Raw genomic sequence first — 17399 nt, 5'->3', positions numbered from 1 at the left:
TCAATGTATTTGAATGAACGTGTATGCTTTATCAATGGTTTATGAATGTCTTGTTATGTTACAGAGTTCTCTTAGGTAAACATGCATCTTCTTTGATTCATAATAAACTGATACTCCCTCTGTCCCTCTCATTTCTTTACAGATACTATTTTGAGATGTCCCTCTCATTTCTTTACGTTACTATAAATAGTAAGTTTTTTCCATCACTATATCCACTATTTTCCCCTACTATCTCATATTTAACAATAAAAACTACTATTACACCCACTACTTTCCTCCACTATCTCAAATCTATTATTAAATATTGGTAGGTCCCACCACTTTACCCACTTTTCATCTAACTTTACTCGTTTTTCATACATTGTCTTGGTTTCCGTGTCCCCCTCCAATGTAAACAATTGAGGGGGACGGAGGGAGTAACATGTTGTAACATAACATATACACCACTAAATCATAAAAATACATTGCAATGCCATAAACACAACTACAACTGCTAAACCACACAACCATTACTTCATTCTCTTCTCGTTTCGAGCACGCTTCTCAATTTCACGTTCCAATCTTTCGATCCTTTTTAACAAGCCAGGGATAATATTTCCCGATCTACCACAAACAGGGGGGTCATGCCACTGGTGAAAATTGCACCCTGTTCTACAATTCTTCTGCAAACAAAAGCAAACGTAGATGAGATTATACACACTTAAAGACAACAAAAACTAACTGCACATGCTCCTTACCATGTACAACGAGCAACCCCAGAATCTCCTCCCGGGATTCATGTCCGTCCATGACGTCCTCAGTACTGGACTCAAACCACAACCACAGTAATCAGGACTCCAAACATTTGATGCAGAGTTATACGAAGACATTAAAAGAGTATTGTGTTTACTTGATGCAGATTCACTCATATATATACAAACAATGGGGTAAACGTTTTGCAAACTTGTTGGGTGTTAATGTGTGCATTCAGGTTACGACAAAGTAGCATGCTTATGGTACCCTTGCACTCTAACGGCTAGCTGTCAACTTGCAGCAATGGAGGAGTGTGGATGCATACAAAAGTGGGAGTTGGGGTGCTGAGCCGTTCAAAATGGTAGTTTAGGGGCTCATGTCCACATTGGTGTCAAATTGGATGGCTAGAGTGTGTTTTAGCCTTCTATTTATAACAACTTCAAATAATAATAATACTTTTAACTGCAAGCCTGCAATTGAAGAGGCTGTCACCCGTATCCTCAACTGGTTTTATAAAGCACAATTATATTGAGATATATTTGGGCTTAAAAAAAACACCATCAAAGCAAAAGATATAATATTCGCAAAAAAAAAAATGAAATAGTTGCGCACGATAGTGTAAAAAAGAGCAGAACTCTGTTATTTATCAATAACATGATAAACGTCCTACATTAACAAACAGAAGGCCGTATACTTGAAAGCAAGAACCAGGGATGGCAATCAGGTCAGATCGGGTCGGGTATGGCCAAATCCATATCCAAACCCGAAATTTTTATCCACACCCGAACCCGATCCGAACCCGAAAAATACCCGAAAATGAATACCCGAACCCGATCCAATGGATTTTGGATCGGATTCGGGTATACCCGAAACCCGAAATTTTTTTGGATTGGATATCCGAAACCCGAAACCCAAACCCGAAATCTGAAAATATTTATAATTATAAATATTGCACTCGAAATCGTACTCGCGACATGGAGCACTATGAGATATGAATTTAATCATTTTCAATCATTATATCACAATATCAATTTAGTTTATATATGTATAATTAATATATTATTAATCAACCCAATTAGAAAATGTTTATTCGCCGTATTAACCTCTTGAATCATTCTATAATTTAATTTTATATGATTTAATTATTAGTCAATTTTTAAGTTAAAGATAAATATATGTTCCAAAAAATATATATAATATATATATATATATATATATATATATATGATATGTAATATATTAAGTTATATATAAAATTATAAAATAATATGCATATAATATTATATATTCGGATTTTTTTCGGGTTTCGGGTTCGGATCGGGTTCGGATCAGGTTTCGGATTTCGGATCGGTATACCTAATATCCAAATCCAAATCCAAAAATTTTCAGGTTTGAAAATTAAATCCATATCCAAATCCAAATCCAAAAATCGGGTTCGGTATATCCAAAATTTCGGGTTTCGGATCGGGTATCCGTCGGATCGGATTATTTTGCCATCCCTAGCAAGAACACTATATTGCTATAGTTGACAACTGTGATTGATACAACAATTACAGAGTTGAGTTATCATGCTTAAACCAAAGCTAAATACACTTGTACTTGGTAAGTTTTCAAAATATTTGTGCCCCTCTAAATGAACTATCATAATTCAAGTCGCTACTTTGAATGCTTGCTTCATAGCCGAACTCTTGAATCATCCTGAAATTCCAATAAATGTTATATTTATAGTTGAACACTCTGTTGCAGTAAAGTTGGCGAAGAAGTTAATTTTAACTTTATGAACAAACGAATAATACTAAGCTAACCTTGATACATACATAAATATAATGGACATCAGGATTTTTCACAAGGGTCAAACTCAGGTCATCATTCAGTGGAACAGGAGAGGTTAGTTCTTGCGTGTGATGCTCAGAGCTTGCTTCTAGAAAAGCTTTTCCTGCATTTAGCCGCAAAACGCAATATTAATCGATTAATTAAAAAAAAAATGAACTCTCTATAAATTAAAGCCTTTCAAAGCAATCCTTCAGCATTTCATGGCAGGCTTCTGAAATATGGACCACCAAACATCCAAACTATGTACTGACAGCTATTATTTACTGTTATCATGAAGTCCTAAATTTTTGTGTCTTTGACTGGAATATTGGATATTTACTCATAGTCACTCACCCTTACAATATACTAAGATTGATAAAAATGCATAGAATCAGGTAATCAGCAAAACAATATTTAGGCATAAAAAAAATATATAACAGGTCCAATTATTTTTCCAGACATTTAATCATTTATAATAAAACTCATCTAGTATTCCATATTATTTTAAACCATATAATACATTTGTTTATTTCGCAGTAATATAACAAATTGAGGTAGTAAAGAATAGAAGGGCTCTTGGAGTTCAATAGAAGACGATTTTGAAAATATAGAAATGCACACACTTCCTATAGCATTCATGTAATACAAGCCATCACAAAATACCTATATAAACAAAAAAGGAAAGAGAGGAAAAATTGAGCTGGGTTTTTATAAACAAAAAACGAAAGAGAGGAAAAATTGAGCTTGCTTTATCTCCCTTTTTGCCAAAATTGGAAATGGAGACACATTAAGCCTTCTTTTCTGTAATAATAGATAGAGCTAGTATTATGTATTACAACAGAGCAAAGACACTAGCTTTGTCATGCTTAAGGATCTAGCAGACTTGACTTGGCAAAGGAAATTGTAAGCAAACCTATAACATGAAGTATTATAACATGAAGTTTTATTGTTGATCTCAGCAAATGTAATCTATATGTTGGTGCTCCATACGTAATCTGCGCAACAGTGAGGCCTGTTAGGTGCATGATGTTCAGAGTATACATGCTTGTCATCCTCTGATGCCTGAGTGAACTAACAAGTCAAATTTAGCAGATGAAAACAAATTATACTTACCAGAATGTATACTCCATTAGCCTTGAGGACCCTATAGTTTGTTATCAACTGCTTCAATATATGAATAAATCAAGATGGAAAAATAACTTGACGGAATAAGAAACTTATGTGAAAAAAAATCAGGTGGTATATGTATACCTAGCAACCTCCCGCAGCATCTTTGCAGCATTTTCTCGTGAATTATGCCCGCACTGTAAAAGATGTTTCACCATTATTGTAGCAATCATGTTTGATTAAGATCATTCTAAGTTTAAACTCTAAAAGCACTCACCAGAAGGGAGTCCAAAGTTCCTAAAAAATACAAATCAGAAAGATCAGCACCTGATTTGCAAGTATATATAGCACTGCCTCTATTACCATATATTTGTCCTTTTTTCATTACTTAGGTTATTCTATTATCTCTAGTTGAAGTCCTTGTTCATATTTAAAACAAAAATTTCATAAAAACAGTGTGTAGGTATTTATACAGAATTTATAAAGGACAAGTATATAGCAAAGGAGGGAGTAATATTGAGAAGTAAAATCTGAAAGGTGGAGGTACCTTTATCGATGACAGCAGCAAAGGAATCCGATTGAAATACACTCATATTCCGAACATCCATTTTTAAATCTATGTCAATATTAAGGAATTGAAATACATAGGAAGGGATAACCCTAAGGAAATCCTTAAAATTCAACACAAAGATTAGGAAAAAACAGCACGGTCACAAAAACGACCAATTATCTAGATTCTAACAGTGAAGTTCGTAAAAGATCACCAGGAGATGCTATAAATGTGATGAATGTCTAAACGAGCATGGAAGCTTGCACAATTATTTGTTTCCCTTATAACATGACAAATGTAAAGATTCCAAGGTTTATGTCGTATCACTATTATTCGAGAAATGATGTTGAGTTGGGAATGTCTCTAGTCTGGACACAAAAAATATCAAGAAATTAATTTGAATTGGGGATGTCTCTGAGATGAATACCAAAAACAATTCACAGAATGGAGAGGATCACTTTCGAGGACTTGAAGATCCTAAGCTAACTCAAGACCACGGTATATTGCCCAAAGTTCAGTATTTGAAAGGAGAGGCTTGCGAATGCTATTATCTCACACCAGTCCACCCACATCTGTATACATGTTCTAGAGAACAACACCACAGACATCAATTGAATAAAACAACAGTTCTCAATTAATCCTACTTAAATCAAACAATTGGTCTCACTTAATCCGCTGGGAGAGTAGAGCTATTAGCACCAACAATTCCTAAATGTATATGCTTCACAAAATTATTGGCCAGAGCGGTTTGAGAGTTGTTAATCACCTTATTGCGAAATAGCAAATGGGAGTGAACAATATCAATTATTAGCTTTCTTGCCAAATACAATTAACCTCAAGATGATTTGGTAAAATGCAACCACTTTTGAGTTTTATTTTCCTATGATACCCTACCACCTTACATTGGACTTTAGATAAAATTATCGACCCAACTTCCTCCTTTGTGTCTTAATGTTAAGTCACAAACTCTCCTAAAACCCTGAGGCCATGTTTGTTTGGAGGGATCATAATCCCCGGATTATTATCTATTCATCTCAATTTTAAAAGAATATAATCCCATGAATTCATATCCCCAAAATTGTTTTAGTCCATTTCTATGGAGTATAATACGTTGAGAAAGAATTGAAATGAATCAAAAAAAGTGATTGCAATACAATCCCATTGGGTTATAATCCCTTATATTTTAAGAAAATAATGTAGTTATCCCGGGGTTAAAATCCTTTTGAACAAACAGGGTTTAAGGTGTTAGAAGGAATACTTAATAGGATCTTGTATTATATAAACACTAGCCAGTTTTTGGGTCACAAATGGATCATTAGAGCTTTATATTCCTTAAGTGTTTGAAATAACTTCTAAGAATATTGGGAATAAGGGGGGAATCAATCTCCTAAGTCCTAACTATATCTCCAGAGTCGAAGCATGAATTACTCTACAATAGGAAACTCACAACCAAAAGCTTATAGCTATCGACAATGCTTGCGTAAAACAATCAAAACAAATCGCAACATAATTCACTTATGTAAAATAATGTACATAATAAAACAAGGATACATTTCAACTGCGGACGATTAAAGTTTCGTTCTCGCATTGTCTCAATCGCAACAGAAGATATATCAATATTAACCACATCTTCATATCCATCATCAACCATCCCTTCACTAAATGCTGCAAACAACCATTTTTCATCAAATCACATAAAACCAATAAACAATAACAACATATCATATTCAAATACAAATACAAATAAATAAAAACAGTCTAGGTCTCAATAAATAAAAAATAAATGTATACCTGATGTACCACAACCGACGACGAGAACGGAGCTCGTTGTCGGCTGCGAAGATTTCAGGATGTACCCTAATCCGGGGATTGGGAAGTATTCGTTGGTTTAATATGTTTGTCTGATAATGTTGTGATTCTTCTTGCTTTTGCTAATCTATCATTGAGCGCTTAACACAACTAGAGGAGTCATGAACCTTTAATTGTATTCATAGGAGTTATAATGAATCGGGAGAGGATTTGTAATTCTAGTACATGATATGATGGACATAATTCAATTATTGAATCAGGAGATTAATATGCGAGTTATGAAACTATAAATTCTTGGGTATAAATAGTTTATGGCTTATATTTTGATTGATCATGGGAGTGACGTTCAAGATATAGTTGTAGGCAATATATTGTATCTTGGGAGAGAACAATATAAGCATTAGAAGAATTGTTTTTAGCAAAGTGAGAGAACAAGATATCACATATATTAGACATTCATGAGACCAATTGAAGAACCCCTGTTCCTGGATTGTTTTCTCTATCATCAAATCTTAGATTTTAATTGCATAGTAGTATAATTTAGTTAGTACCAAAACACCCAATTATTCTTCTACAATTCTAGATTTAAAGAATAATACACTTGACTTGATATTGAAGTTAGTCCTTCCCTGTGAACGATACTCATAGAAATACTCATCAATAAATTGGCGCCGCTGCCGGGGAAGGCAACAATATTAAGTTTAGGTTAATTATTTCTTATTGTTTAGATTTTATAATATTTGTTTCCAAGATCTATCTCATTGGTGTTTCGTTTCAGGTACACCTTATATATGCGAAGATCGAAAAGTGTTGGAAATTTCGATTCAGATCCAGAAATTGAACGCACTTTTCGAATTAGAAGGCAAGAAGCAAGGAGAAAGCAAGAAGAGGCCAAGATGGATGATAACAATAATCCAAACGGAAATTTCCATGTTATTGTTCCTGATGAGTCATCCATTTAGGATCATGAGACTCCTAATCCTGCTAATTGCATGTACAAGACTCCTGAGATTGGTGCAGCTCAATATAACATCAATCCCAGTCTTATTCAGATGGTGAGCAATTCTGCTTTTGAAGGAGACATTAAACGAGAGGATCCACACCGCCATCTAGAGCGCTTTGTTCAAATGTGTGGTTCATTCGGAATCAAGGATGTTATAGCAGATCAGATTCGTCTTCATATGTTCCCTTATTCTATAAAGGGAAAAGCTTTGGAATGGTTTCAACAGCTGTCAGATACTGCTCTAGCTACTTGGGATAATCTTTATACTGAGTTCTTATCCAAATATAATCCTTCTGACAAGACTCATCAAATGAGAGCTGTTATTCTTACTTTCAAAGCACAACCAGGTGAAGGCTTGTATCAGGCATGGAAGAGATACAAGGCATTGTTGAGAAAATGTCCACATCATGGTTACGAGGAGTGGATGGTTCTGAGCACTTTCTATGGAGCTCTAAATTCTGATATTCGGCTGAGTTTGGATGTTGCAGCTGGAGGAAATTTTAAGAAAGCACCTGTTACTCAAGCTAAGGCACTTCTCGAGGAATTGGCCTCAAATAACACTATGCTTGGGCACCCAGTGGTACAAGCTCAGTGAAATCAGCACAAGACACCGAGATTATGAACTTGCTCACTTTAAAACTGGATGCTCTTACTCAAGAGGTCCGTGGACAAAGGGCAAGTGTCAATGCTGTCTCTTCTCCGATGGAAGGATATATAGATCCTAGTGTTAATCAGCACTCTTATACACAACAGTTTCCAGACGAAGAATCTTTTATTCAAGGAAGACAATCATGGCCCGTTCAGAACAATTCATACTATAATCCAAATCAAAGGCCCAACAACAATCTTTCATACAACAACAATCATGCTACCAATCCATCATATGCAGCTCCGCAGCAAAATCAACCTCCCGGTTTTCAATCACGTCAGCAGTATCAAAATCAACAACAGTTTCAACCTCTACCAAAGGACAAAAAAGAGCCTTCTGATTGGGAAGTTGCACTCGGAAAGATGATACAAGGAACTACTGGGGCTTTTGCTAATATAGACACCAAATTTGAAAAGGTTGAGTCAAGGATTGATCAGATAGCTTCGTCACAGAAGATGTTGGAAATGCAGATTGGCCAAATCGCTAATAAGGTTGGTGTTCGAGAGCAAGGATCACTACCTAGTCAACCAGATGTGAATGCCCAAGAACACTGCAAGGCTATCACGTTGAGGAGTGGAAAGGAATTACCGGAAGTTAAAGCGCCCCAACTGAACGATGCAACTCTTCCTCCTAAGAAGAGAAAGTTATACCAAACTGTTGTTAAAATTGCTGAAAAGATTGAGGATGAGCCAAAAGATGATACTGCACCAAAAGCTAATGTGAAATAATACGTGCCTCCAATCCCTTTTCCACAAAGGTTGACAAACCGGAAGTTAGAGAAACAATATGAGAAATTTTTAAAGATGTTTCGGATACACATTAGCATTCCTTTTGCTGATGCTTTGGCTCAAATGCCCCTTTATGCTAAATTCCTGAAACAGGTATTATCTAATCGCAAGAAGTTAGAGGCGGTGGAGACCATGAGTCTTAATGAAGAGTGTAGTGCGGTTATCCAACGCAAGATCCCTCCTAAACTCAAGGACCCAGGAAGCTTTTCTTTGCCATGCACTATTGGACAAGTCGGAGTAAAAAGAGCATTGTGTGATCTTGGAGCTAGTGTGAGTTTAATGCCATACTCTATCTACAAAAGACTTGGTTTGGGAGAACTAAAAAAAACAAGGATATCACTTCAACTTGCGGATCGAACTATAAAATATCCACTAGGTGTACTTGAAGATGTTTTGGTGAATGTTGATAAATTTGTTATTCCTTGTGATTTTGTTATTTTGGAGATGAATGAGGATGTTGAGATTCCAATTATCTTGGGAAGATTATTCTTGGCCACTGCTGGAGCAAGTATTGATGTGAAAGCCGGCAAGCTTTCACTAAACGTGGGTGAAGAAAAAGTTGAGTTTGATTTAGATCAAGTTATGAAGGCACCGTCACTTGAAACTGAAAGCTTTGCTGTGGAGATTGTTGAAGAACTTGTGAAGAAAGTCACTGATAATATTCATGAAAAGGAAGCCGAAGGTGATGAAAATTATTCTCTGAAATTCCGAGACAATGATTTGAAGGTGACGGATTTGAAACTTGGACCATTTGAGATGGTTTTGAAAGAGCCACCATAAAATAATGAGTTAATTACGTCAAGCTAATGACGTTAAACAAGCGCTTCTTGGGAGGCAACCCAAGGTCTCTGTTAGTTAATATATTATATAATATATATTGCGATTTTGTTTATGAATTTAGATTTTTTTTTTTTTACTCCCATGAGATGCGTTGATGAGTGTGTCAAGTGTTTCAGGTTATGATGTTATACTGAAATTTTGTGAAAGAATCTTTGCTAGTTGTGGTTTGTCATTCGTGCATGATCATGCACTTTCTCATGCACCTATACTGAGCCTACGGGAGATTTTTCTTCGAATTGCATGGTCATGCAATTTGCTGCATTCTCATGTCTTTCTCAACCTGCCTTTCGACCGGATTTTCACGACCTGGCACGAGCATGCACTTCTGTACATGATTGTGCAGTCAATTGTGTGCGTTAGATTTTCCTTCGGTTTGCACGGTTATGCAGATTCTGGAGCATGCGCATGCAGCCTGAAGTGCATGATCGTGCAGTCAATTGTGTTGGCTACGTGTGATTTTGGTGGCATCAGCATGGTCGTGCAGTTTTGTGCATGATCATATCCTACCTTTACTTACTTTTATGGGTTCTTGCATGCTTATGCAACACTCCTCAACCACTTCCACACTAGTCATGGATCACGCACTTCATGCGTATGCACAGGGGAGTCTTCTTAACTTTTATTTGTATAACTATTTATTATATTATATTATATATTATTCATTGAGGACAATGAACCATTCAAATGTGGGGATGTGTTCTCACGAATAATATAAAAATATTGCCTTGTCTTAAGTTTAGGAAATTGATGATAGTTGCATTTAAATTAGAGCATATAGTTATTTAATTTGGCATGTAATTTTTTTAGTAGACTTTTATTTTTATTATTTTTTTTCTTTTTAGTTTGCATTTGCATAATTTCTTGAAAGTATGTAGACCAAGTTAATTTTTTATGATGAGTTTATTTGCATGATTTCTTGGATAGTAATCTTGATCATATGTGATGTCTTGCATGCTTAGAAATTGCTTGTGCGGAACTTGTATTACACTATAACTGTTCTAGAGGTGAGATTTAATCTAGCTTATTTCTTGAGTTTTAGCTATGAGTCGGGCGTAGAATTTTGACTATTCCCTTTTGAGCTTAGAGTCTATAATTCTTAAGTGAGGGGGAGCTTTGGGGAATACATGCCTTTCAAAAAAAAAAAAGATACATGTATTAGCAATAAAGTTCACAACAAAAACTGGTGGTATAATTGACTAGGTTGGGCTCATTAGTACTCGAGTAATTAAGTCTGAGGGGACTTTGTGCCTAGTAACCTAAAGCCTTTCATGGTTTGGGATTACTGAACCAACACTCGCTAAATGGGTATTAGTGTATAAATCTCTTGGGATCTCAACCATTGCACGGTCAAATAAGCCACCTATATCGCATATGTGAACAATTTGGTTGGTGAAGTCTTATGGTGGTCGTAACTCACTTACCCTGAGAAGCGTCCCGACCTTAGACCGAGCATGTACTCACCAAATCATAGATAAAAAAAACATATATAGGAGAGGCATGGAAGTTCCTTGGTGACCGTAAACTGTAGTTGACTCTAATGTAACGAAGTGTGTAAGCATTATTCTAATTAACGACTCCTGGTTAAGATTCTGTTGAAGTTTGTTGGTCTTTATTTTGTTTCACTAGAGAGCATGTTGATCACACATGATGCACTCCGTACTTGCAGTGGAAGAGTTGCATGACTAATATGTGAGCTAGATGAATTCCTTGATTGTCGCAAATTATGAGGATTATATGTTGACAAGGTTGACCCTTTCATGATTGGAACCGATGCATATTCATTTAGTTTGCATTCATATTAGTTGCATTCTTAAGACTAGGCTGGAAAAAAAATGAATTTTGTGGGTACATTCGCTATAGGCCCTCACGAGACCTTACTCGTCCACTAGGGCTGCCTAGGGGTTTAAAGGGCTTGTTGCATATGCCAAATGCAACCGTGATCACCTACGGAAGTGGTATATGTATTATGTGTTAGTTTTATTTATTTTATTTGCCCGAGGACGTGCAAAACACTAAGTGTGAGGATATTTGATAGTGCATATATTTATATATGTTTTTATATGATTTTATTCCCAAAATTTTAGCATTTTGTAAATAATCGGGATATTTCTAATTGATTTTAAGTGTTTAATGGCAGGAAAATAAATATTCCTAAAGTTGGATTAAATCAAGCTTATTTGGGCTTAATCAGATAGAAATTCAGATTTTAGGGATAGCCAGCAAAGCAAATCTTGTTTGGGCCATAACTTGAGTTCCGAACGTCAGAATTGGTCGATTCAACAGCCGCGAAGATATCAGAATTTTCTACAAGTCCCAAGTGGTCCAGATGTCAATATCCAACTGGAGCAGCCCAGAATCAGGCCTGAAAGTCAGCCTTCGAATTTCTTTTCAGAATCCAATTTATTTTAGGAAACCGGATTTGTTTTCCAAGGAGCCCATTAAAAACACTGTTATTATTAGGGTTTGTATTATTAGAGATATATCGGAGATTAATTTGTATTGAGAGAGAGAGAGAAAGAGAGAAACACTTGTAGAGGGAGATAGAGCAAAGGATTGAAGGGATCCATCCGGTGTTTTAAGGAGCTCTTAAAGTTGTATTCTTCTATTCTTGACTCTTGTACTCATGGTTTGGTTTACTCATACATATACAATTTCTTATTCAATTATGAGTAACTAATCCCCTAATCCGGGGATTGGGAAGTATTCGTTGGTTTAATATGTTTGTCTGATAATCGAGAGAAGATTTGTAATTCTAGTGCATGATATGATGGACATAATTCAATTATTGAATCGGGATATTAATATGCGAGTTATGAAACTATAAATTCTAGGGTATAAATAGTGTATGGCTTATATTTTGATTGATCATGGGAGTGGCGTTCAAAATATAGTTGTAGGCAATATATTGTATCTTGGGAGAGAACAATATAAGCATTAGAAGAATTGTTTTTAGCAAAGTGAGAGAACAAGATATCTCATATATTAGACATTCATGAGACCAATTGAAGAACCCCTGTTCCTGGATTGTTTTCTCCATCATCAAATCTTAGATTTTAATTGCTTAGTGGTATAACTTAGTTAGTAACAAAACCCAATTATTCTTCTACAATTCTAGATTTAAGAAGTAATACACTTGACTTGATATTGAAGTTAGTCATTCCCTGTGAACGAAACTCATAGAAATACTCATCAATATCAAGTCACAGGGAAGGATTTCTATGAGTATCGTTCACAGGGAGGGACTAACTTCAATATCAAGTCAAGTGTATTATCCCTTAAATCTAGAATTGTAGAAGAATAATTGGGTGTTTTGTTACTAACTAAATTATACTACTAAGCAATTAAAATCTAAGATTTGACGATGGAGAAAACAATCCAGGAACAGGGGTTCTTCAATTGGTCTCTCATGAATGTCTAATATATGTGATATCTTGTTCTCTCACTTTGCTAAAAACAATTCTTCTAATGCTTATATTGTTCTCTCCCAAGATACAATATATTGCCTACAACTATATCTTGAACGCCACTCCCATGATCAATCAAAATATAAGGCATAAACTATTTACACCCAAGAATTTATAGTTTCATAACTCGCATATTAATATCCCGATTCAATAATTGAATTATGTCCATCATATCATGTACTAGAATTACAAATCCTCTCCCGATTCATTATAACTCCTATGAATACAATTAAAGGTTCATGACTCCTCTAGTTGTGTTATGCACTCAATGATAGATTAGCAAAAGCAAGAAAAATCACAACATTATCAGACAAACTTATTAAACCAACGAATACTTCCCAATCCCCGGATTAGGGGATTAGTTACTCATAATTGAATAAGAAATTGTATATGTATGAGTAAACCAAACCATGAGTACAAGACTCAAGAATATAAGAATACAACTTTAAGAGCTCCTTAAAACACCGGATGAATCCCTTCAATCCTTTGCTTTATCTCCCTCTACAAGTGTTTCTCTCTTTCTCTCTCTCAATACAAATTAATCTCCGATATATCTCTAATAATACAAACCCTAATAATAACAGTGTTTTTAATGGGCTCCTTGGAAAACAAATCCGGTTTCCTAAAATAAATTGGATTCTGAAAAGAAATTCGCAGGCTGACTTTCAGGCCTGATTCTGGGCTGCTCCAGTTGGATATTGACATCTGGACCACTTGGGACTTGTAGCGTGGGCTGTTGAAACACCCATTCTGACGTCCGGAACTGAAGTTATGGCCCAAACAAGATTTGCTTTGCGGGTTATCCCTAAAATCCGAATTTCTATCTGTTTAAGCCAAAATAAGCTTGATTTAATTCAACTTTAGGAATATTTATTTTCCTGCCATTAAACACTTAAAATCAATTAGTAATATCCCGATTATTTACAAAATACTAAAATTATGGGAATAAAATCATATAAAAACATATATAAATATATGCTTTATAAAAATTTAGAGAATGGTAACAAAAAAGAAGTAAAGAGCTTCAAGTTGAGACGGGAAAATTATCGTAAAAGGAAGTAAAAGAGTGTTAGCAAAGTCAACTAGTTGGAAACCCGCGCGTTGCGACGGTCTTATAAAAATTATATTAAAGATTCAAAATTAATATTTGTAGAGTAAAATAAATTTGCCGCGGTTCATAAAAATTATATTAAAAATTCAAAAAAAAAAATATTTGTAGAATAAAATAAATTTTATATTATAAACAACTTTTATCTTATTAACACTGTATAAACAGCTTTCACTTAAAACATATATTGTGAAAGTATTGCATGAATTATATTTTCCTGTATACAAAATAATTATATTAAAATTAACAGCAACAAACATGTCCGATGAACAAAATAAATATTATAAAAGACTAACGAACAAAGATATATCACTAACAATTAATTTATTGACCTTTTAATCTATCAATATCATATCAACACTATATTGTTCTCCACTGTCTGGATTTGTCGACATCCACATCCGACAAACTCTTGCTCTTATTAGCCAATCATATCTATCGCTATTCAAAGCATCTAGCATGGTGTAACTCATTATTGTATTAAATGGAGAAGACAGATAAGCTCAAAAAAAATATGTGTGTTATATTATATAATGTCTAACCTCAATTTATACGTGTTGATTTGAGAAAAGACAGGTTAATCAAAAATATTTTCTGTTTTTGATATAAATTCTTTTCCAAAAATATTATGATAAATTCAAATTCTGATTGGATTTTCAAAAATCCTTTTGGTTTTTGATATACACCTTTTCTAAAAATATGATGATGATTTCAAATTCTGATTTGATTTTGATATTTTGAAAAAAGTAGTTCTAAAATTTTCTTCTAATATATCCGAAACTAAAGAAGGTCTTATCAAGCCAATCATCTCTATCGCTATTAGCATAGTGTAACTCATTATTGTATTAGATGGAGAAGACAAATAAGTTCAAAAAAATTGTGTGTTAAATTTTATGATGTCTGACCTTAATTTATAGGGGTTGATTTGAGAAAAGACGGGTTAATCAAAAATATTTTGTGTTTTTGATACAAACCTTTATATTAAAAATTCAAAATTAATATTTGTTGAATAAAATAAATTTTATATTATAAACAGCCTTTATCTTTTTAACAATGTATAAACAAATTTCACTTAAAACATATATTGTTAAAGTTTTGCATGAATAATAATTTCCAATACACAAAATAACTATATAAAAATTAACAATAACAAACATGTCCAATGAACAAAACAAATATTATAAAAGACTAACGAACAAAAATATATCACTAACAATTAATTTATTGACCTTTTAATCTATCAATATCATGTCAAGACTATATAGTTGTCCGCTGTTTGGATTTGTCGACACCTCCGACAAACTTTATTCTTATCAGCCAATCATCTCTATCGCTATTCCAAGCATCTAGCATAGTGTAACTCATTATTGTATTAGATGGAGAAAACAAATAAGCTCAAAAAAATTGTGTGTGTTAAATTTTATGATGTCTGACCTCAATTTATAGGGGTTGATTTGAGAAAAGACCGGTTAATCAAAAATATATTCTGTGTCTGATATAAACTTATGATAAATTTAAATTCTGATTTGATTTCCAAAAATCTTTTTGGTTTTTGATATACACCTTTTCTAAAAATATGATGATGGTTTCAAATTTTGATTTGATTTTGATATTTTAAAAAAGGTAGTTCTGAAGTTTTCTTTCAATATATCCAAAACTAAAGAAGGTCTTATTAACCAATCATCTCCATCGCTATTCAAAGCATCTAGCATAGTGTAACTCAGTATTGTATTAGATGGAGAAGACAAATAAGGTTAAAAAGATTGTGTTAAGTTTTATGATGTCTCACCTAAATTTATAGGGGTTGATTTGAGGAAAGACCCGTTAATCAAAAATATTTTTTGTTTTTCATATAAACCGTTTTCCAAAAATATTATGATAATTTCAAATTCTGATTTGATTTTCAAAAGTCCTTTTGATTTTTGATATACATCTTTTCTAAAAATATGATGATAGTTTCAAATTCTGATTTGATTTTGATATTTTGAAAAAGGTAGTTCTGAAATTTTCTTCCAATATATCCGAAACTGAAGAAGGTAATTTTTATTTTTGATATTTTCTCATCCAAAAATTCCAGAAAATTAGAAAAATAGAACGGAGCTCTGAAAGGCGCCACCCAAGCTTCTCCTTTATATAAGCATATTGATGATTCTACGATCGTTGCCTACTTATGCGATGAGTGTTTTTCTCCTACCTTTAGAAATCAAAAGAACTTTGAAAGAAGCATCTCAAGATTTTGATAGAACTCGACGGGGGGAGTATTCATTGGATGAGTTGGGACCCGTTAAGTCGATACAAATCAAGTGGGGTATGAGTTTCAGAGATTTCAACATAGCTATGCTTGGAAAGCAGGGATGGCGATTCATCACTAATCCAAATAGCCTGGTAAGCAAAGTGTATATATAAGGCGCGATACTTCCTGGATTGTAAATTTCTGGAAGCTCGATCAAATTGGAAATATTCCCAGTTTTATTTGGCGTAGCATGGGAGGCAAAGCATGTGATCTCTGCTGGAATGAAATGAAAACTTGGTTCGGGAAATTCAATGAATATTATTGGGGAACCATGGCTACTCGATGATATAGTAACACATTCATGACTTCAAATACTTAGGGTATGGAGAATCAAAAAGATATATAGTGCTCTAACGGCCATGGAATACAGAGGATGGGATGAGGATATTTTTAATGACATGTTCAATATCCGCGATCAACAGTGCATAAAGTGTATTCTCTTGAGTGTTAATAACAACGAATTTGTAGTGTACTGGGGCAAAGAGGCATCGGGTCACTACACAGTTCGTGGTGCATACAGATTATTGCAGGAGCAAAAAAACATGTGGAGATGAGAGTATCAAACTAGTACATGGCTAAAGACTTGGAGGATTATAAAAGCCCTGCCAAAGCTATTAAATTTTATGTGGAGATCCCTCTTTAAATGTCTGCCTGCGATGGTAATGTTAAGGCAGAAACTATTTCTATAAGCCCGTTATGTTAGATGTGAAGATTAGGGGAGGATTCAGTGGAACATATCTTGTGTCAATGCAATTTTGAAAACAATGCTGGTAACTAATCCTTCCTCATGTACTGAAGTTTTCTGAGTGCAATGTATATGGGTTGGGGATGCTAGCTCAGGACGAAAAAGGAGATCTCATTCAAGCAAAAACAAAGTGGCTTTCTGGCTTGATATCAGGTTATATGGCTGAAGCTCTAGCAATCGAGGAGGCACTTAGTTTGATTCAGGACAAAGGCTGGAGCAAGTTTGTGGTGGAATCAGATTGCCTCACAGCAATCCAAGAAATCAGGAGTTAAACATGTATCACTTTTTATATGGCTGTGCTAACATGTTATATGGCTGTGCTAACATGTTGCTGGAGTTAAACACACAGTATCACTTTTTTTATAAACCATATGCTAATATGATAGCACATGAGTTAGCTCGCATGTCATATTTTTTCTCAGATCGAGTATTCCACATTCGATAGACCTATTGGTATTTAAATAATGGGATGATATGATAATTTTAAATATTTTAACTA

At 34.4% G+C, this 17399-nt stretch overlaps 2 protein-coding genes and 1 pseudogene across 2 annotated transcripts; 1 reads left to right on the top strand and 2 right to left on the bottom strand.

Moving 5' to 3' along the window:
• Positions 1–509: 509 nt before the first annotated feature.
• Positions 510–5863, bottom strand: LOC108198027 (uncharacterized). Its single transcript, XM_017365808.2, has 8 exons — positions 5753–5863; positions 4199–4267; positions 3929–3948; positions 3796–3848; positions 3658–3688; positions 3458–3539; positions 2538–2668; positions 510–662 (listed from the first exon to the last, which is right to left on the bottom strand). Exons 1-8 carry the CDS (start codon positions 5850–5852, stop codon positions 510–512), a joined length of 639 nt encoding a protein of 212 aa, XP_017221297.2. The 5' UTR covers positions 5853–5863.
• Positions 5864–7312: 1449 nt separating this feature from the next.
• LOC135148589 (small nucleolar RNA R71) lies at positions 7313–7427 on the bottom strand (annotated as a pseudogene).
• Positions 7428–8465: 1038 nt separating this feature from the next.
• On the top strand, positions 8466–9230 carry LOC108198026 (uncharacterized). Its single transcript, XM_017365807.1, has one exon. The coding sequence runs from the start codon at positions 8466–8468 to the stop codon at positions 9228–9230; it is 765 nt and encodes a 254-aa protein (XP_017221296.1).
• The last annotated feature ends 8169 nt before the right edge of the window (positions 9231–17399 follow it).

This window comes from Daucus carota, chromosome 8 (assembly GCF_001625215.2).
Source record: "Daucus carota subsp. sativus chromosome 8, DH1 v3.0, whole genome shotgun sequence".
Taxonomy (NCBI): domain Eukaryota; kingdom Viridiplantae; phylum Streptophyta; class Magnoliopsida; order Apiales; family Apiaceae; genus Daucus; species Daucus carota.
This window is presented reverse-complemented; position numbering and strand designations above follow the sequence as displayed.